At 39.1% G+C, this 22,048-nt stretch overlaps 1 protein-coding gene across 1 annotated transcript in view; it reads left to right on the top strand.

Annotated features, from left to right (window-relative positions):
- PLA2G4F (phospholipase A2 group IVF) overlaps window positions 1–21,519 on the top strand; it is a 28,731-nt gene extending 7,212 nt beyond the window's left edge. The window contains exons 3-20 of the mRNA XM_040600007.1: window positions 1,751–1,887; window positions 3,208–3,336; window positions 4,730–4,770; window positions 5,381–5,423; window positions 6,657–6,723; window positions 7,023–7,192; window positions 9,281–9,394; window positions 9,886–9,923; window positions 10,849–10,984; window positions 11,696–11,832; window positions 12,974–13,196; window positions 13,785–13,899; window positions 15,568–15,705; window positions 16,189–16,296; window positions 17,162–17,356; window positions 17,690–17,856; window positions 18,487–18,673; window positions 19,929–21,519. Of these exons, the coding sequence (XP_040455941.1) occupies window positions 1,751–1,887; window positions 3,208–3,336; window positions 4,730–4,770; window positions 5,381–5,423; window positions 6,657–6,723; window positions 7,023–7,192; window positions 9,281–9,394; window positions 9,886–9,923; window positions 10,849–10,984; window positions 11,696–11,832; window positions 12,974–13,196; window positions 13,785–13,899; window positions 15,568–15,705; window positions 16,189–16,296; window positions 17,162–17,356; window positions 17,690–17,856; window positions 18,487–18,673; window positions 19,929–20,158 (2,375 nt within the window). The 3' untranslated portion in view covers window positions 20,159–21,519. The remainder of the gene's footprint in view (window positions 1–1,750; window positions 1,888–3,207; window positions 3,337–4,729; window positions 4,771–5,380; window positions 5,424–6,656; window positions 6,724–7,022; window positions 7,193–9,280; window positions 9,395–9,885; window positions 9,924–10,848; window positions 10,985–11,695; window positions 11,833–12,973; window positions 13,197–13,784; window positions 13,900–15,567; window positions 15,706–16,188; window positions 16,297–17,161; window positions 17,357–17,689; window positions 17,857–18,486; window positions 18,674–19,928) is intronic.
- Window positions 21,520–22,048: the final 529 nt, after the last annotated feature.

Below are 22,048 nucleotides of genomic sequence, written 5' to 3'. Positions count from 1 at the left end.
TCAGTTCTAGATTCCAGATGTTTCTCAGTTGTAGCAGTGCTTTCTTTCACATGCCTGCTATTTTGTTTGTCGTTGAAACTTTTCAAGGAGGTAGGTGGTTGTCTGATTCCAGGACAAGCTGCTTTTTACCTGTTCCTGTTTTTGATAGCATGGTATATATTCCCTTCCTGTTACGCATCTGTGTTGAGTAAAGCTCTCAGGGCTGTTTGGGTCATTTGGATCTTTAAAAGTAATTTGAGATTCAATTACTTCAGATATAATGTAGTAAGGTAGTCTGCCTGCTTTAAGTTTATATCTGACATCCAACATTGAACAGCTGGAATGCTAAATGACTGTCCAGGGAATGAAAAACCCTTCTGAAAGGCTGAGGGCTAGAGTCACACTGTGAAGAGAGGTTCATTTTATGGCCTTTCTGTGCAATTGGTGTGATGAATGGTCCCCATGCTTATGTTGTTAAAGGGGCCTTAACTGGAGGAAGGAAGGAATCTGAGGCAATAGGTTATTTTCAGAGAAAAGAAACGGAAAGCTTACCTCCTGGCCACACTAGATGTGGGTATAGCAGTGGTGGATATTGTCTACTTCGACTTCAGTAAGGCTTTTGACACTGTCCCCCATAAGATTCTTATAGAGAAGCTGATGAAATATGGGCTGGATAAGCAGACAGGGTTGGATTGAAAACTGGCCGAGTGGCAGAGCTCAGAAGGTGATGATCAGTGGTACAAAGTCTAGTTAGAAGCTAGTAACTAGTGGTGTAACCTAGGGGTCAATTCTGGGCCCCATCTTTTTCAATGTCTTCATTAATGATCTGGGTGATGGGGCTAAGTATATGCTCAGTCAGTTTGCTGATGTTAAAAAAACTGGGAGTAGTGACTGGTACACCAAAGGGTCACAATCCTATCCAGAGGGATCTCAACAGGCTGAAAAAGTAGGCTGACAGGAACCTCGTGCAGGTGAACACAAAAAGAAGTGGAAGTCCTGCACCCTGTGCAGCAGTGTACGCTGCGGGCTGATGAACTGGAAAACAGCTTTGCAGAAACAGACCCGGGGGTCTTGGTGAACAGCAAGCAGGCCATAAGCTAGCAGTGTGCTCTTGCTGCAAGGAAGGCTCACAGTGTCCTGGGCTGCATTAGGAGAAGTGTTGGCGATGACAAGCAAAGTGATCCTTCCCTTCTACTCAGCAGCGGTGAGGCTGCGTCTGGAGTGCTGTGTCTGGTTCTGGGCTTTCCTCTGAGAGATACTTGGGCTACTGGAGAGAGTCTATTGAAGGGCCACTAAGACTGTAAACAGACCGGAGCATCTCTCATATAAGGAAAGGCTGAGTTCTGGGACTGCTTAGTCTGCAGAACAGAAGGCTCAGGGGGACCGTATTAATGTGGACAAGTATCTGAAAGGAGGGTGTTAAGGACATGGAGCCACACTCTTTCAGTGATGCCCAGTAACAGAACAAGAGGCAATGGGCCTGATATCAGCAGTAGTCTTTTTTGAAAAGTTGACATTCTTCATTTTGAATAGTAGTCTCTTTTATGAAGGGCTTTATGGTTTGAATGAATCAGAAAAAATAAATAGAAGTGCCTAATGTTCACTTTGATGCTGTTTAAAAATGTGTATTTCATTAAAGGCTTTTGCTTTACAAGTCCAGCCTTGGTTTTGCAAGTTTCTGTGATGCAATGAGATCTAGAAAATGAGCTCATGGGAAAGAGTATGTTTGATTAACATTATTCTGATAATCTGTCTCTACACTGTGCTCTAGTGTCCAAGGCAGACTGCTATGTGGAACTAAAGCTGCCCACTGCGTCTCCCAAAGTGTTCCGAACTCAGGTTGTTGACAACTCTGATAACCCAGAATGGAATGAAACTTTCAAGTATCGAATCCATAGTGCTGTTAAGGTAAGGAATGCGCTTTGTGGAGCTGATTGAGCTGTGTGCATTTGTGTACTGGCTTAACTTTTGATCATTCATTATTACCCTCAAAACCAGTGGTGCTTGTAAGGTATCAGTTGTTTTCAGTGGTACAAAAAGCTGTACCATGCATGTCCAGTGATAACCACAGCAATTCGTAACTGCACTTATGCAAGTTGCAGCTAGAATTTTCCATAAATATCCTTCTGATGCAATTCAGGAAAGGGGAGTTATGGCAGTACAAGGAAGTTCCTTGGTAAAGCAAGTTTCTATTTGAAGGTGGCTTTTTACTTTGACAGAGTAGCTGTTATCTTCTTGTAGTTCTACTTGCCTTACACAGCCAAGTGGCTGAGTGAAGGTAATGGGAACTAAATTTCAAGTCACATTGGCGCTTAGTTCATTCAGTCATGTTTTGCCATCAATTCCTATGATCAAGAAAAGCAAAATTCAAACTCCTAGAGTCAGTACATCTGTCTGAGCAGGACCAATAGAGTATTGAACAAAGTCTTCAGATTGTCAGCGTTCATTCTCAAAGTAGACGCTAATGGTAGATGGAAGGAAACTGTACTTTAAAAGGTTAGATTTACTATGACACTATTGCTTTCAATAGCATCCTAGCCTTTGGAATAAGGTGCTTATTAACAAGAAACAAATTCCCTCACTGGAGTACCTTTCCATAATGGTTGGTGACAAAGGCAGAATAGTAATTGACCTAAATCATAAGGAAATTGCAAATTAAGCTTTAGAGCGTGTGACCTTCTTCCCTTGCATGGGGGACAGCCCCCCCTGCATGAGGCCTTAGTTTGGTTACTGCTGCGAGACTGTGCCAGCACAATTCTAACTTGAGTCTTGTCTCCTTGAAGAGACAAGTTGTTGCAAGGCCACTTTTTAGGTGCCATATATACTGACTATGTCTATTTCAATTAGTTTCTGCTGGATTTACCTGCTCTGAGACTGCTGAGCAGGAAGTGATAGTTCCCTATAACATCCTGGACTAAATCATGCTGAAAGAGTGGAAATTGCTATTGCTTCTTCAGGCAAATCTGTACCTGAAGGTGGTGGAGAATACTGGCACGTGCACTCATCTGGGACCTCTCTTTATTTGGGAATCTCAGAAAATCTTAGCTAAAAACTGTTATCTAGGAGCTTTTTGCTTAACTATGCTGTAAGCCCTGCTGGAAATAGTGAATTCTCTTCAGGAGTGGGAAGGGTATTGATTAATGCTTAAAGTGTCCATCGTATACAGCTACCCAGGTTTATGGAAGTGTTTCTGTCTTATCATCTGAGGCTGTTTCTGTTTGGTTTTAGAACATTCTGGAATTGACACTCTATGATAAGGATGTCCTCGTCAGCGATGAGCTCACATCTGTTGTCTTTGATGTAGGGGGCATGAAGCTGGGTCAGCCCCTGCTGCGTACTTTCAGGTTGAACCCTGAGGTTAGTCTTTGGCTTCTTCCCAGGTCAACTGTGAATAGCGGCAGCTCATCATTACAGAAATCTGGCAGTACATGCTGGTTGACTTTTCTGTTGTAGAAGCCAGAAGGGGAAAATGTGTCAGCAGGTAATGACAGCATATATGGTTTTACTGTCAGATGTTTCTAAAATCCCTAGTGATTTTTTTTGTGTGTTATGTGTTCCACAGCTTTTGAGATGCCCACCTAAATAAAACTTGGAATGACTGCTGTCTTTCAGAAGATGTTAAAACACCTTTAAAGGGTATTGATTTTTCAGAAGACTAGAGGGGCATAAAGTGGGCTCAAAATTAAAAGCATTTACAGGCAGCAGTCATTGTGGGGTCTGCAGACAGTCTTTAGTTGATCATCATCAGCTTGCAGTGAAGAATTTTATTGCTGTAAAAGTTAGCTCTATATTTAATAAGTCAAAAGCCTAAGGAAATCTTACGTCCCTGAGATATGTTCAGTTAGATTTAGCCTCTGCTTCAGGTGGGTGACATTGGTGCATATCAGCTGCTCTCAGTCCCCACGGACCTGTTTATGGACTTGCAATAAGACAGCTTGTTTTATGTACCTAAAGCCACATCACCACTCTGATCTTTTTTGTAACTGCCTCAAATACATTGGTACAGTAGATCTGGATTAAAGGGAAGCTAGTGATGTTTCTTGAGAAATTGGACTTTAGTGCTGTTGGTGCAGTCAGAAGCAAGCTAATTGGTATGAAGTTAGCAGGAAGGTTTTGGTCAGTGTTACAAGCACTCTAAATGATTTGTAATCATAGAAAGAGGGTTAGAAACTCCCTTTTTTCCACTAGCCATCCTGTTTGCTAAATGCTTAAGTCATCTTGATCAGTAATTACGGAACTAGAAACTTCAATAAATAGAATTACCTAGATTGGCTTCTACTTGGTTATTTTAAAAGCTGCATTAGGTCTGCTATCGAGCATTTACTGTATGCTATGGTAGGGGCAAAGTGTACAATACAAAGACAGCAATGAGTGAAGAGAGCAACCTATTGAAATAATAAATGGGAGGAAGCACAAAACCTCATGTAGAACCTGTTTGCGGAGGTGGCACTGCAGTGATACTTGAGCCAGAAGAGTGTTTTTTTTCTCATTAGCAGAGTAGTGGATCTGAGACCCAGCTCTCACTTTTGTGTACTTGTGTCTTGTCATATAAGATATGTCCAGGGGGAGAGGAATCTTTAAAAGAGTAACAACAAAAAGCATGAGTTTTCAACCTTCCAAAAAACTGGAGCTTCTGTAAAAGCAACAAAAGTAGTTACTATAATTTGTAACAGGAAGAAAGCTTAATCTCTTGGAAAAAGCCTTATATTCAAGATCAAGGGTCACCTGTGTCCAACTTTTATTTTTAAAGGCTAATGAAGAGCTGGATGTAGAGTTTTACTTGGAGAAGTGGTGAGTCTTACCTGAAAAGCTGAAAGAACTTGTGCTCTGCCAATACGTTTTCTTAGTTGCTTTTTCTGGGCAGGGACAGTCTTGTCCATAAAAAGGCTAATGCTTAACAGTTCTCGGTGATGTTTGAGTTGATTCAGCAATGGTAGATCACAAATATCCTTAAAACACCAGTCACCAAAACTTTTAGGATACTAAAAAAAAATAATAAAATTTGCTGGACTTTGTGGGAATGGCAGTGCTGCAAAAGAAATGAACATTTTGTAGGTGAATTACTTAGGAGTGGAAAGCTTTCACAATTAGCCTTGCAATATAAAGAAATAAAAGCTTTATCTATCTGACAGTCAATTTAAGCCCAGCTTTTCTCTAGGTTGTCAAAATAACTGAGATGGGGAGACCTTATAGCACATGCTTATAATTGCACACAATTTTTTTCTTCAGTGTTTCCCCCCACATTGTTCCATGAAGAGTATACTTGTGTCAATCTAGTTTGCATAGATCTCTCACACTGAGGACTTTCTCCCCCAGTGTTTATCCAGGCAGGTAGTTTGTAAAGTAGGATGAAGTAAATTAGTAACAAAACTAATTTGCATTAAATCTCTTCCTTTCACAGCTCAGATGCCCCTACAGAGGTTTTGACTAATGGAGTCCTTGTGGTGAGTACATGGAAGCCAATTACATACATGTTGGCATTTACTCCTGAAGGTAGATAATAGCAAGAAGACAAGAATTGTTGAGAATGGCTTCCTGGCTTCCAAATAGCTCCTATTCTCTCCAGCATCTGCCTCTCTTTTAATTCTGGTTTAAAAAGCTTTCTCAATTTTTAAAACTTGATACCAACTCACAGAAAGGGTTGGTTTTGGTAGTTTGGGTTTTTTGGTTGTTTTTTTGTTGATTTTTTTTCCAGTGGGGTTGTTTTAAAAGATGTGAACAAAAAACGTCTTTAGAAGGCTAGTGAATCTTGCACATTTTACTGAGTTTCTAGAGTAGATGCTGGCCAGGTATAGTCTGCCACTTTAACACCTATTATTTATAAGCTTTTAACAGTACCATTAATAAGTAAGTGATGCTTCCCGCTCTCCAGACTCTACCCTCACAGAATAGACACATCCATTAGGATGAAAAGTCCTAATCAGAGAAAATCAGTGCATTATATCTTAAAAATACAGGTGTTTTCACCTCTTTTGTCCCCTCAAAGGAAAGGGACCAAAGTTTTTTAATAAGGAAAAGAGGATGGGAAGGAGTTCATCATTGTTGAAATGGTAGAGTTTTAACATTTTTTCAGGAAAAGTCAGTGGCATTTTACAGCACAGTTCTGCAAACTATTTCACAGGAGAGAGACTTTTGTGTTCCCATTTCCCTTAGCAAATAGTCTTACATTCAAGCAGTGGAGGAGTTTCTTATCCTTTAGGGCAATTATGGCCAATTAAGTATTTTATCTGCTGCCCTAGAAGGGAAGCTGATGATTGAACGGTGTGAGAGACTAAACTTCATGAGCATGTGGACAATCCAGGACAGAAAGTCATGGCAGAATTTATCAAGTGTTTGCTTGGATCTGCACAGGCTCAGAATAGGTACTCACACATACATTAAACCAAGGTAAACAGAAAAACCCCTGGCATTGAGAACTTGTAACTATGAAGTACTGGTTGCAAACAAAAAAACCTCCAGTAACTGGAATAGGAAGGGTAGTTTTGATTTTGAAATGTTTCAGCAGGATGGGATATTTGCTCAACTTGCCCTTTATTTGAAAGATCAATGTAATACTTAATGGGTTTTTCTGACAGCTTGCAGCTGTAAATCTACATCTTCTATAGTAGGTGGATTAAGTTTCAACACAGTAGTAAACTAAAAATCTCATAACCAGAACTGGTTTCTTCTTTTCATAGGTTCATCCTTGCTTGTCTTTGCAAGGCACTATCAACAAAGAGGAAAAAAAAAAAGAGAAACAGCAAGGTAGGGCTGCCTGAAGAGTTTGTCAGATCTACTTTTCAGCATGTTTACTCCTTGGGAGAGAGGGGAGACTTGATTCTCTGTCTATCCAGCACATTTTTATTTACTGACTAGCAAATCGACTTTTAAAGTTAATTTTGCTTTTATTTTTAATGCTAAATAATATCATGTCACTTTCACTAGGTACCACAGAAGAGTTTTTGCTTGTGTTTTCATCATCTTAGCTATACTTAACAAGTACCTGATTTTCAGCATCTATTTAAATGGTTCCTGTGGTCTAAACTTCTTATTCTAATGCACAGGGAGCTGTGAGGTCAAGGTGTCTGTTCCAGGGGCGTATCAGAAGCAGTTGTGCATTCCTTGGAGACCAGACAATGAGAAGGATTATGGAACCTCATTTGTCTTTCATATGGATAAAGAAATGTGTCCAGAACTACAAGTGGAGCTGGAGCAAACCATATCTGTCTTACAGGTAAGCAACTGGGCTGACTGCTAGGAAGTTTACAGCCTACTTTTGAATAAATCCGTTCTGAAAGCAGTGCCTTTTGAACTATGAAAATGTACTTGAATGGCCTTCATTTAACGTAAGACAACCAGGGACAACTTCAGATGTTTAGGGATGTCAGTTTTGGGTACGTTATTTGGGTACCTGTGGCTATCAAAAGCTGGCATTGGAAGCAGATTTCTTGTGGACTCCTATATGTATGTGGTGCTGCAGACCATCTGTTATGAAGGTTACTAATCACTTACAGTTACACCTTTTTGAACTGAACTCTATAATGTTGTAACCGCTCAGATCAAAATTTTCTAGACTAGAAGCCTGTCTTGAATGGATGTATTATTTTTTGGTTATATATTAGAAATTTATGGGCAGAGATATAAGTTTTTCTCTAGTGTTGCTTTTTACGCTACTGTTTTTTATTTTAAAAATTGATGAAAAATGTCAGACTTCACATTGGGTCTTTGACTTTGGTAAGGAGGTGAACTTGTCTTAAAACTATACCCTCCCCAACTCTTTAAAATCTGTTCAAACTTGGGGATTAAAAAAATCTGATTCTGCACATGCTTGCCACCTAAAGACATCTTTCCTTTTGCCTGTTGAGATACTCTGTAGAAAGCCTTTTCTATTAGAAGCTTGTGGAGCACTTGCCACTTGCAAAGGTTTATTTAGCTTTGTCTATAACTTCACAGTTTCTACAGATACCCACACAGTGTGTCTGTCCCATAGGAATGGCTGAATATTCATTGTGATAACTGCTGCCAGTATGGCCTAACACCAAAAACGAGAGCAAGGAAACTATATATTCGTGATGTTTTTCATCCCCACAAGCAGTTGGGCAGCATGAATGCGGATGGTGATCTTGACTACTCTAGAGGCAACTATGAGAAGAGAACACAAAAATAATATGGAAGAATAGCTTTGCAGTGGGGTTGATTGGGCAGCAAATATGAGCTGAAGAGAGAGACCTGGACTTAAGCAGTCAAAACCTCAGAGCCAGGCAAGCAAAAATACAGTAGAAGTTGACTGTGGAGATTGGTCCAGATGGTAAACCTCAACCAAACCATGCGTGGTAGCTAGCAGAATGTACTCCTTCAAGAGCTGGCATAGAGCACAAAGCTATCAAGTCTGACCTTTCCTATCTTATCAGAGGTAGGAGAGTGACAGGAACATAGTCATGTTGCTTGCCCTGTACCTAAATGCATGTTGTTTGTCCCTGTTAGAAGGACAGTGGGCTTAGAGGGACATTTGACTTAGGACACATGGTTTTGGTCAGAATACATCTGTGGAATCTATGGGTAGTTCCTTGTCTGTCCAATTCTTGTTGTGAGAAGGGTGACCACCTGTTGTTTCTTTAAGGTGCTGTCTCCTCCCAGGGGTTGAGGCCTGCAGTGGTTGTAAAGGCTCCAGCCCACCTGGTAGGCTGTGTAGGTTTTGAGTGTGGCCCTGTGATATGAGAGGGTTTTTTATATGCCCCTTTTAAATATAGGAAACTGCACACAACTCTGTATTGAGTGAACTTGCTCTTGCTAATACAACCTGGCAAACTTCATTTTGCTGTGCTTGTATAAGATGATTATGTTTTTTAATTACATACTACCATTTGTCCCAAAGGCTGTATTTTATTTCCTATTTTGTGGTATTTGTTCTGTATGTCTAATGCTATTGCCTTGCTGGTATCTTTTCCAAATCCTGCTTTCAAGACAGAATGCCAAGCTTACTTATAAGCTTTCTGATACATGTCAGACCACAATTATTTTTGGGGGAAATTTGGAGATGGAGAAATTTTGCTTGTGGCAGGCATCTATATTAAAAAACAACAACAACAAAAAGCTATTTGAGTGACACAAATAATCCCAGAAAAGATCTGTCAAGCAGAGAGCAGGATGATCTTGAAAAGCCTTAAACTTCTGGGAGAGATTTAGTTATAATGAACTTGAGGATTGTTTGCTGGTTTGACACATGAAAGTAATATATTTAACTTTTTTCTGGATTTTTCATTTATTTTATTATTCATTATTCATTACACCAAATATAAAAATAACATTTTATTTTTATTAGGATGGTATGAACCCTGATATTGAAAAGCATACTACGGTTCTGGGACTGGGAACTGTGCTAGTTAATTCCCTTCCTATTGGACAAAAAGTTGAAAGAATCATTTCTCTTGGAGAGGTAACGTCAATGTTTTGCATTTGTTTTAACATGCATGGAATAACTTTTTCCCCTGTTGCCTGTAGGGATTTGGAAAGTTAATCTGCACGTGATTCTTAGGAGTGCTGTTTTCTTGAATATCTGGAATGAAATACTGAGATTCAAAAAATGTTGTCATGGATGTGTCTTGCAGAATAGGTATAAAGTACATCCTTCCCAAAGAAAAAAGTCTGTTAGGTTGTGAAAGAAAATATCAGAGGAAGAGAAAAGCAAGAAGCTTGCAGAAAAAATAATTTTTTTCACCCTGCTCTCAGAGTACTTGTTTCTACTTTCTGTGGAGACTACTGAAAGTGTCTGAAATAAGTGCAAGGGAAAGGTGTTCCAGAGAGAGTTTTGTGGGTGAGATTGCTGTTCTGGTTAGTATCTAGTGACCCCGCTTATGTTATAACCTCTAGTTAATAGTTTCGCCTACGTAGTTGCTATCAATTGCAAGATGTGTTCTCTCTTCACAGGGACAAAGTTTGGATATGAGTTTGAAAACTGAAGAGAGGTGAGTGGGAACCTCATAAACCTCTAAAAATCAGGAAAGGCCTTTATTCTCATAGTGAAGTAGCTGAGTGATTCTCCCTGATATTCTGGGGAGGTCTGTTGTCTCTGTTGATCTTTTGGGGTAGATTAAAGAAAAATATCGCTGGTTATTTTTCTTCTGAGGGCTGTGACTCTTTGCTTTGCTGATACTGTATTGGAATGGTGTTAGTCTTGCTGAAATCTGAACAAATTTTGTGTTCCTAATACTTAAGTGTAAAATAGCTGACAGTGTAAATCTTAAGTAGTTTTGTTAGGGACAGATGGTTCCCAGAATATGTGCAGCGCTGTACTGACAAATAGGAAGGGACGTCTCTGCATGTGAAGAGGTTGAGCTGTGAAGTAGAGGAAGGGTGCAAGAAAGGAGTGATAGGGGAAGAATAACACACAAAACTGAGCAGTTGGCTAGTAAGTTGATAGGGTTATTTCGTATATAGTCATTAACTGAAGATTCTGCTCCACTTTTACAAACTCATAACAAGTTTATTGGCATTCACTTGTCCATTTCTGCCTTGTAAGTTCAGAAATTTCTGTTTTAAAATTACTCTTCCCTTCATTTCTTTCCATGTCAGTACAATGATCTCAGTTGCACCTCATACAATCTTCACCTACTGAGAATCTTTACTTTGTGAAATTCCTGAAGCTTAATCTGAGAGCTGTTTGACACAAGCTTTGTATTTAGACATTAAGGGAGAAATTTAATTTTAAATTCCAAAAGCTGTTGTTTCAAAATAGCTGGTGTATAGATATACACACTAAAAGTTCATTTAAGAGTTCGATCCAGTGATTCAGATCAGCACCAAGATAGTGTGTTCACAGAAACTGGTTTCCCCTGGTAATTACAAATCCTTCAAAATTTTGGGTTTTTTTTGTCTTAATTTCTATTTCAGCACTTGGGATCTTGATATACGTCTGGGTTTTGACCTCTGTAAAGAGGAGAGAGAATTTTTGGACAAAAGGAAGAAAATAGTTTCTGAGGCACTGAGGAAAACTCTTCACTTAAAAGAATCCCCTCCAAAAGATGAGGTATTGAGCTCAGTGCTGTAGTGAGATTCATAAAATCCTTTGTGTTTGGTTGATAATTAGGTATTGTAGGATTCTTGCCTGTAACCAACAGAAAACATGGTTTGCAGTCACCATGGCGTGAAATACATCCCTGGGACATTTCAGTTCTGAAGTCTGAAATGGTGTATTTCTAAAATTTTGAAGGATGGGTGTGTTTTGGAACACAAAACATTGAAATTTCAGAATGTGTGTACTTTCTTTAGTTGAACTCTTGTATCTTGGGCTTTGAACTCTGAATTGTGATGGGGAAATCTGTTTCAGAATAGTTAAATTGAAGCTCAGACCACAGGAACAGCTTCATAATTTGAGGACACACTTATATCTAGATAGCCTGATACCTTGCTCTGTGTTCTTAGTGTGCTGTTACAAGAATGATTACTTTTTTTTGTCCTTATATGTATATTGTATGGCATGCAAGTAAATGTGTGGTAATATACAAAATAATTTCAGTGATTGTCCCTAAGATGACATGCTGTGTCTTACAGTAAACAGTATATTTCAATTACAAAATAGAGAAAGGAATTATGGTTGAAATCTAACTGAAATTACTTGAAATGTGAGTAGAAATAGAGATTTTATCTCTTTATTTTTATAAGAATGAGACTTAAATAGGATTAGTTCTGTAATTTGTTGGCAATTCAAAGGTCTGTCATTGTGACTCCTGATCTGTAGGTCCCAGTTGTAGCGGTACTGGGGTCTGGAGGTGGGATGAGAGCACTGACATCGTTCTACGGCAGTCTTGCTGGGCTTCAGCAGCTGGGCCTTTTGGATGCTGCAATGTATGTGTGTGGGATTTCTGGCTCTACTTGGTAAGTTACATTCAATGTTGATTTCAGAAACTTAGAAGTGAATATGTAGTAGTGTTGATGTAAATCAAGGGCAAAACTGCATTTGTGTCATCTGTAGAGAGACAACAAAGTCAAATATTTTATCAGTTCTCATCTGTGAGTTCTGATGGGGGTCCTAAAGAGTCTAAGAGATTCAGTATCACTTCTGATACAGCTACTGGCTAAATTTATCAGTCTGCTGCTTTTGCAACAGCTTGGCAGTTGAATATTAGAGTGTATTACATTAATAAAACTGCTGTGTGTTCCCTCAGAGCCCTGACTTCAAACACTCCCCACTTCCTTGCTCTTTCCAAGAGGATAACTGAGGTGGTGCAAGTCACTGGAAACATGTTCTCACAGACCACTTAGGTTACCACCTTCCAAAATGGCATTATGTGGCTGAATAGAGGAATAGCACCGGCGTACCCTTTGGTGGACTGGAGCAATGTGCTGAAATGTTAGATGTGGCTAGAATGTTTCAGTAGCTCAGTTCTTGGAGTTTGTGGTGAAATCATCCTTCATAAGTACATATTGTTTTTGTGAAATGGTTTCACCAAGTTGTGCAACTTTACAGTATAATCTTTCCTTCCAGAGCTTTGTATGTTAAATTAACTCCTATGTACCTAGTATTCTTCCACTGACCTCATGATCTGACCTGCGCCTTTTGATTCAGAGGCAAACTTTCAAATGTAGGCATCTGTTCATGTGGATAGCCAGTAGTCCAAACTAGTTTCTCGTTTAATCAGACCTGTGTTCTGATAAAGGCTGTGGCCTCTGTCGTTGTATGCAGTATAGCACCCTTACTGTCAGCCAGTCTGTCAAGGTTCTGGAGTTCGCTCATATTTATGAACTGGTTCATGTGCACTAGCTAGCATGTGATGCTTGGAACATCCTTGAAAAGTAGGTTAGCAATCAGGATGAAGTTGTCCTCTAGGTGTCAGGGTTTTCAGCGTGTTCTGGAGTTCAGAGATCCATTGTTTTTATGGTCTCTTTTCATGGTTTTATCTTTTAGCTAGACTTCTTAAGCTTTTAGTTTAGTGCTGCAGCACTAATTATAACTAGCTAAAATTATTGTTTACACAAGAGTTGTTACTACTGATGACATTAATATAAGCATTTTCAGGTGTTTATCAACATTGTATCAAGACCCTAACTGGTCACAGAAGGACCTTCAAGATGCAATCAGAAGAGCTCAGGGTACTGTGTCCAGCAGTAAAGCAGGGGCATTTTCCCCAGAACGACTGAAGTACTATTTCCAGGAGCTGAATGCAATGGAGATCAGTGGACGGAAGGTTTCCTTTACAGATTTGTGGGGCCTTATTGTGGAATATTTCCTACAACAGAAGGTAAAAGAGTTCATGTTTTGGGTGTGTACTGCTGTTTGTCTTCCAGGTGGGAGCTCTAAACACCCCGTATATTGTGTGTCTAGAAACCAACTTCTCTCTAACTACCCAGAGCTGTCCTGGGATAGATGTTGTGGAATAAACATAGGGAATTATTATCTCTTTCTGCCCTGAGTTTCCCAGCACCCTTGTTTAGTAAAGAATTTTGAAGTAGTGTAGATCAGTGCTGTAGGAAAAGGTAGTATTTATTTGGAATGACTGTTATTAAATCAAAAGCTGTTGTATTGGGCAGGTAAAGAGTATGATGTTGGTTTTGCAAACCGGTATTTAACCAGTATTTTCATGCTAGTTGCAATCAGAAGTCAGAGAGTAACTAGTTTATTAACAAACACCAAATATTCGAAACATGCAACTGCAGAAATACTCTGGCAAAATCTAACCATATGCATGGGTTATGCAGAGGGAGGAAAAGGGACTTTGAATTAGTGGTATTGTTAGTCTAAAATGCTAAGCAAGAGCTTGAAATTATTGAAATAAGGGTATAGAACTTACTTGATTAAAGTGTGTTTCTTCTTCCTTGCTTGTGACCAGGAAGATCCGTCAAAGCTGTCTGATCAGCAAGAAGCAGTGAAATGGGCCCAGAACCCTTATCCTATCTATGCAGCTGTCAACGTGAGACCCAATATTAGCAGTGGCGACTTTGCCGGTATGAACATCACAAATTTATTTTTATTTGCTAAAATCCATAAATCCTGTTAACATATAGAGTTCCTTGGGTAGTGAGTAGCTAACAGGAAACATGGCTCAAGTAGCAGCTGGTAGTGCAAGAGGCCATAGGATTGGCAGAGTGTTATTGTCCTGATTGTAAATGTCTTCATGGCTATAATGGAGAAAACAGATTCAACTCTGCTGGCCACTGCCCATGTTTTGCTAGGAAGTGCCTGAAATTTTCAGGAGCTGAGAGGGAAGATTCTTACAGTACATGAGTCTGTGTCCGAATAGGAGAATTGAAGTCCTTGGTTATTAGGTGACTGACTGACTTTTATAGTCTCAGATAATCAATTTGTATAGGATTCATGTAAAATGATGGATTGGTAACCTTAGAATCGTTTAACCATTTAGGCTGAAAAAGACCTTTGCCATCATCAAGTCCAACCATTAACCCAGGACTGCCAAGTCCATCACTAAATCATGTTGCTAAGCACTGCATCTACGCATTTTGTAAACACTTCCAGGGATGGTGATTCCACCACCTCCTTGGGCAGCCTGTTCCAATGCTTGGCCACCCTTTCAGTGAAGAAATTTTTTCCTAATATCCAATCTAAACCTCCCCTGGTGCAATGTGAGGCCATTTCCTCTTGTCCTGTCATTTGTTATCTGGGAGAAGAGACCTGCCCCCACCTGCCTACAGCCTGCTTTCAGGTAACTGTAGAGGGCAGTAAGGTCCCCCTTGAGTCTTCTCCAGACTAACAACTCCAGATCCCTCAGCCACTCGTCGTAAGACTTGTGCTCCAGACCCTTCACCAGTTTCCTTGCCCTTCTCTTGACACGCTCCAGCACCTCTACATCCCTCTTGCAGTGAGGGGCCCAAAACTCAACGCAGTATTGTAGCATGCATCATGAAAATTGTGGTATTTAGCAGCCTGGGTTCTGCTGGTTATACAATTACAGTAAAAGATGAAGGCCAGTCCTACTCCAGGTCACTTGAAATTTTAAATATGGTGCAACAAGCGAGGATAGATACAGTGGGACAGGAACACGAATTCTTTTCTCCATCTGTGTACCACTATGAGACTTCCTTGTTCTGGAGGAGAGTGTGTGTATGCCAGTGAATTTGATCTGTAAATATTTGTGGAAAGCTTTCAAGCATGAGAGAACTCTTTGATAAGCAGTCAGTGAAGTCTGACACAATGGGTCAATTGAATTTTCAAGTCAGTATGATAACAGTTTATGAGATGGTAAGTAGTGTGAAGAAAGCTGAGAAAAGTGAAGTAGGCTCCATTTGTGATGGAAAAGGGAGCCACCAGAATGGTTTAAAGTGGAAGTAATGTAGGCAGGCTATTTCTGCAGAAAAACAGTCAAGATGGAGCAAGATGAATTTCCTGCCCTCCCCATGCCCCCCCACCCCCCAAAAAAAAAATTTAAAAAAAAGGCCAGGAAGGAAGGATGTTGTATTTAGTCAATGAAAGCTTGTACAAGTTTTTATATTAATCATGTGTAAGATGATTTACTGAGGAGTGACAGGGAAATCCATAGTCATGGTGAAAAGTGGAGGGAGACTGTTCTGTCTCCCTTGTGTGAACAGAAGTCAAGTGAGCATTTTCACCAAATGTTTACTCTGGGGTGAGTAAATATCCTCTTGACTTGTTCTTAGAATGGTGCGAGTTCACTCCCTATGAAGTTGGATTTCGCAAATATGGAGCTTTTGTCCAAACAGAGGACTTTGACAGTGAGTTCTTCATGGGACGGCTCATCCAGAAACGTCCAGAGCCTAGGATTTGTTTTCTACAAGGTATGATCTTACAATAATGAATGAAATGGGCAGGTGGAAGGGAGCTATGCTGCTTTTGGGATTCATCAACTTAAACCCATGCATTTTTGTCTCTTCCTAAAGAATTTGAAGAAGGGAAAAATGTCAAATCTTTCTCCAAAGGTTTAGGTGTACATTCATAGTATTACAGTCTAATATTCTGAGTTGCAAGACAACTGTAGTATGAGCAGCCTGTCAAAATCTTTGGCTCTAGATCTTCCCAATCTCTTGCTATCTTTCTCTTGCTGATAAAAGATTTTCTGTTGGAGAAATTTTTGCATAATGTTATTACATCAGAATTTGTCATGTGATTACATCAAAGGTTTAAACTCAGTCATCATCTTTTAGAATAGTAGGGGTCATGTGACACCTTTCCCCATGACAAATGGCAGCTGAATTGTAGGCCTTCTGGTTAGACTGTGGAAAGCCTTTTGATTATTAAATTCTTCCAAATTTCTCTTGCAGGAATTTGGGGCAGTGCCTTTGCTGCAAGCTTGGATGATATCTGCCTGAAGGTGATTGGTATAGGACTGGGCTTTCTAGATTCTTTCAAAGACGTTATCAGAGTTGTAGGTAAGAACATACGTTAAACATACATTAAACTAGTACAACTTTTTTGAAAGATTCCTGATTTTGGAATACAAATCATAGAAATAATATGATTTAGTGTGCTGTGTATAGTTTTCAAGATTAGCATAAAAGATGGATTTGGATGGATCTTTCATACCGTTTATCAGTACACTTTCTCTTCCTCCTTTTTTAAAATTTTATGTCTGACTTTACTATAAATCAGCTAGTTCTAGGAGCTGTCTTAAACACATACTGCATTGCAGGGGTCTTAATCGTGACAAGAGGAAGAACAGAAGCTGTACTGCTAAGCAGGAGGTGAAAAATAGGTTTTCAGTTCCCTCTTTGGTCCAATTTTTCTATTCTTGGATAAGCTAGTTGTATGTTTATGCTTTGTTCTCCATTTGTGCAATGCCTCCCTAGCAGTGAAAAGGAGGTGTATTAAAGTTGCTCAGGTATATAATTATAGCCTTACAGTAAGTAGTGGGAGGAGATTTTTTTTTTTTCTTCTCTGCTTTCACAGCCCTAGTTTTTTCTGCCCACATTTTTATTGTTGTAACTATAAATGCTGCTGTGTATGGATGTCTTGTCTTATGAAACAGAAGCAGTCATTGTTTGGTAACAAGAGTTTCTTTGGGTTTGAAATCAATGTGGACAATGATTTATGAGTAATGCTATTCCCTTTAAACAGGGCAGGTAAATTATCCAACTATAGAATATGCAGCTGATTTAAATTTCATGACAATACTCTTTTTTTTAATTAAAGGAAAAATTCAGCCTTAGAACAGCTGGTTAAATATTGTAGAAAAAAAGTCTGATCAAAATGTTGGAGCTGGACAAGCACTTGCTATGTGTTCTGTGGCTTCTGCAGATGACTGCCGAAGATTCCATTTCCGAGATCCAACACGACTGAAGACTCGCTTGGTTATACCTGGGGGCCCCTTGTTACAAATTTTTCAGGATTTCTTCAAGTCCCGGGTCACATGTGGAGAAACCTTCAACTTCATGCAGGGATTGTATCTTCATAAAGATTATGTTAACATCAAGAAATTTGTGGCTTGGAGAGGTAAATGAATCTGTCTTTATCTGGGATATAAAATAGTATGTTAATATTTGTAACAGTCGTTGTTACAGAACATAAGTGAGCTTGACTTGGTTCCGCTGAAGTCGGGGAATTTACCCCCCCTTATACCATAGCAAAAATTGCGAACCACTATATATATTCTGTCATATAAGACAAGCTTATCATCAGACTTTACAGGTCAGTTTCAGATGAATGTGCATGTTGGAATGTCCTTTTTTCTTCTCATAGCCCCAGCATAAGCTTTGTTTATTGCATGTACCGAGAGGTGTGTAACGAATCATTATAGTTACTTGTGTTACTTGGAGTCTCTTCCAGGCACTCATCTGGATGCATTTCCCAACCAGCTGACCCCCATGGAAGAGAGCTTGTATTTAGTGGATGGTGGCTTTTCTATCAACTCTCCCTTTCCTTTGGTACTTCAGCCAGAGAGGGATGTGGATGTTATCTTGTCATTCAATTTTTCTTGGGAAGCTCCGTTTGAGGTGAGAGATGTAGCTGAGCATTATTACATGAAGATAAAGCATAGAATCATATTCACAGTGGCAGCAGGTCGGTTGATGTTGAATACATACACTAATGAAAGAATGCATTAAAACAAATCCTTACCTCTTTCAAATATTATTGTACTATGCTTTTTACTGTGAATATCATGAGGAGACAGTAAGTGACAAATGTAATAAGATTCCAAACTTTTCAGAGGCCTAAATAGATTGTTACCTAAAATAAGAGTGTTTGTGTAGCTTGTATGATCCATGTTACTTAGATACGTGGTTCTAATGGGAAAGTGGCTATTGGTGATTTTCTTCATGCAAACAAATCATTTCCTATATACACGAGTGTTTATTTTTAAGTGTGGAAAAGTAAAGGTGAATATATTTAGAGCAATAAAACAAACAAAGTTTCAGCTGCAAACTGTTAATGTTTGGTAGCAGTTCTCAGTTCTGCTCTTTGTTCTTCTGTATCACCAGCCAGAAAAACTGTTTCTGCCAATTTGAAGTTGGATTTCTGTCACCTTTTTGGTGAAAGTCTCTCTCCCTTTGTGTATTGTAGTTAGATGATCTTATACATGTTTCTGTTATTCTACCAAAATTATTTTTGTTCTCTGACAACAGGTTTTAGAACTGACTCAGAAATACTGTGAGGAGCGGGAAATTCCTTTTCCAAGAATCAAATTGAGTGAGGAAGATGAAAAGAAGCCAAAAGAGTGTTACATGTTTGTAGATGATGATAATCCAAAGGCTCCAATTGTGCTCCATTTCCCACTGGTGAATGACACCTTCCAGAAATACAAAGCTCCAGGTAAGGGAGCTGTGTCTTAAAGAGCTATTTTAACAATCCTTCGGGTGTGTTGATAGGTAAATTTCAGTGGGCTCAATATCCCTCCTTTCATTCTTCTTAGTGTTACCATGTTGTTAATAAATTATTACATCACTTTAAGAAGAATCAGCTTCCACTAGCTTTTTGGAAGAGGGATTTGAAGAAGCAGCTTACAATTTAAAAAACATAAAAATCTGAAGGCTGGAAGAATCAAAATTAGGCAGCGTTTTTGCTTCTTTCTGAACATTTCTGCCCTGATACCTGATTTTGTTACTTGTAGTTACTCTGAATATATAGGAAGGCACTACAAATCAGATTAAATTGTAAGTTCATTTTATTTATTGGATATGAATAAACCATTAATCAACAAAGTGTTGGGGACCAATCTGTATGTCAGATCATGTAACTCAGTGCTAAGTGACCTGTGCCCTTGTAGGGTAAGGTCAAGTGATAAATGATCCTTGCTTCATTTAGTGTGATAAATACCAACTATAAGGCCCAGCTCAGTCTATCAAGCAAGAGCACTGGGATGAAACAGAGCTGTATATTTAAGAAGGGATAGACAAAATTCAGTGTCCTTTGGAATACGTAGGAAGGAATGTGTAGAACTGACGCAGGCAAGAAGATGTAAGGGACCCTGTTGATGCTGCCTGTGTTAATACTATAAAGATTGGCAGGCCCTGGCTGCTTTTCCACATCAACAATGAAGAGTTTCAAAGTGCTGGGCTTCAATATGCTTCAAGACTACTATTTCTGTAATAGCAACAAGCAGAAGTGTTTTTAGCAAATGTAACGTTTGTCTTTCAAGATCGGTATTTAAATGTAAGTGGCAGGGTGCTAAAAACACAGGTTACTGTATTTTGAAGAGTACATGCCAACCTCCTAAGGTCAGTTGAAAGCAGGATGCTAGTGTCTTTTCTTTTAGTACAGAACAGCACTTTCAGGAAGGATTGAACTTTGTATTTCCCATTTTGAGTATGATAATCCTGGATGCACTGAACTATTTATCAATCTAGTGGAAGGATAATAATACTTTACCTTCAGCTTCCAAACATTTTGGATCCTGAAGGAGCTGAAATCTATGAGGAGGAGCTTTGGGGAAAAAGTTTGGGTACAACAGAGTTATCTGTGATAGACTCCTTGCAGAATCCTAACTAAAATGAGTGTCCCACAGCTGGCTTTTTTTGGTGGTGATTTGGGTTGTGTTTTCCTCCCCCACCCCCCTTCCTTGCTGCAGGAGTTAAACGTGAGTCAGAAGAAGAGAAATCCTTTGGTGACTTTGTCATTGAGTCAAAAGATTCTCCTTACCGTACACTAAATTTCACCTTTGAGCCGTATGATTTCAACAGGTTAGTGGAAGTGACTCGCTACAATGTTCTGAACAGCAAGGACACTCTCTTCAAAACCCTAAACTTGGCTCTGCAAAGGAGAAAGTTGAAGAAAGTCATCAATACATCCAACACATGAGCAGCTTCCATAGCTGAGGATACAGACAGGCTGCAGCGTACAAAACTCATGTGGTGCAAGACACAATATTGAAAACTCATAGCTGGAAGCTGCCCTTTTGGGAAGTGAGTGGCACTAGTGACACTGAAAATTCATTCCAGATAACAGATGTTCTTATGAAAACTTAAGGGATGTACAGTACAACATGGATGTTGCTTTGTTTTGTGGGGAAGAGTAGAGAATTATCTAGCATGGTATCTCATCTGATAGTGGCTGATACCAGATGACTAGGACCATCTTTTCAAACAGTTCAAGCATCAGGAGAATAATCTTTGAGACTCCACTGAGTGAAGCATCTCTTTTTGTCAAAGGTGCAGCAATGTTTGAGGAAACACTAATTTCTTCTATACCTTTATCTCTCTTGCTTTATGAACCTCCCTCCATGAACTTTTACAATTTACATCGTCTGTCAAGGAATTCCACAGATTGTACCTATGCGCTGAGAGAGGGAATGTGTCCTTTTTGCTTTCAACTTGCTACTGCCTGATGCCCATGTACTTTCAAGACTGAACAGTCATTATCTGCTTTCCATTTTTGCCATTCGTGGTTTCAAGGATCTCTGTGATATTCCCATCCTACTCTTCGGAAGGATTATGATGGCTTTTAGTCTCCCAGAAGTTCAATGTAGAGTACCTTACTTAGGTAACTGTTTGGTTTTGAGGACATAATAGTTCCCTTTTTTTATATTTAACAATTAAAGACATATCATGGGATTGTGTTGCTGCTTCCTACAGTTTGATCATCACAAACTGGTGAAACAGTCAAAATGCTGTAAGTTTAATCTTTCGCTTTCTCTGTAAGAGGAAGGAAGGCTCCTTTGAAGAATCTGAATTAGATATTTTTACCTTACACTTGGGCTTGCAATTCAGCCAGACCTTTGTTCAAGGAATTTCTGTGTATCTATATATTTTAGAAACATCAATATTCAAAGTAGGCACACCTTATGAATGTGAATGAATAAAATGTCAAATGCTGCTACAGTGTGGGATGGAATTCACCTCACTTTGCAGAAAGCTCAGGGAGAAGTACTGAATTATGCACTTGGAAAATATCTAATAGAAAATGGCAGCAAACAAACACCATGTACCTTTCTGGCTTTTACATTGAACTGAATGTATTGATTCTGTACTTGAAAACTGGAGACAGGAAATTTGTCTTTTCTGAAATTATGTAAAGGCTTATAAACAGGTATGATTCTTGATATTTTTTTAATGTGTTTCTCTTAATAAATACTAGTTTTGTTAATGTGCTTTTCATGATTTTTCTTATAAACACTTAATATATTTTTCCTTATTCTAATAAAAAGTAAGCAAAAAAGTCAATGTAATACTATATTGCATAGTTTCGTTTATTACATCAGGATACCTGACAGTGAGAAAAATGACAAGTCTATCTCGGACTGGTATCCACAGCAGTGGGAAGTAATCTCTTCATTGTGAGACTCCTCTTTGAGGAAGCATGGCTCATAACTGAATTTTTTAGATGTATTTTAAACAGTGACTTCATCTGGGTGATTAGACTTACCTGGTATCTGGAAAGATGTATTCTTAAAGTTCTTAGTATGTGTCTACTTAAGCTGAAATAAGAGAAACAGCAACTTAATGTTAACATTCTTCTGTGTAATTGTTGCCACGCAGCTACCTGCTATGTAGGATTTGGATATCTCATATTCACTGAGCGACTTTTGTGTTTTTTCCACATAAGATTCGCAACTATTCTTGTCTTGCCTGCGTTTCAGCCTGCTGCCATGCCTTTGAATGCTTGTTTGTAGCAGGATGGTAGTTTCTTCTGTTTCTCCTGAGTTGTTCCTTTTTTTTTTTTTTTCTGATATGAAACTGAGTTGAACTGCCT

This window comes from Falco naumanni, chromosome 7 (genome assembly GCF_017639655.2).
Source record: "Falco naumanni isolate bFalNau1 chromosome 7, bFalNau1.pat, whole genome shotgun sequence".
NCBI lineage: Eukaryota > Metazoa > Chordata > Aves > Falconiformes > Falconidae > Falco > Falco naumanni.
This window is presented reverse-complemented; position numbering and strand designations above follow the sequence as displayed.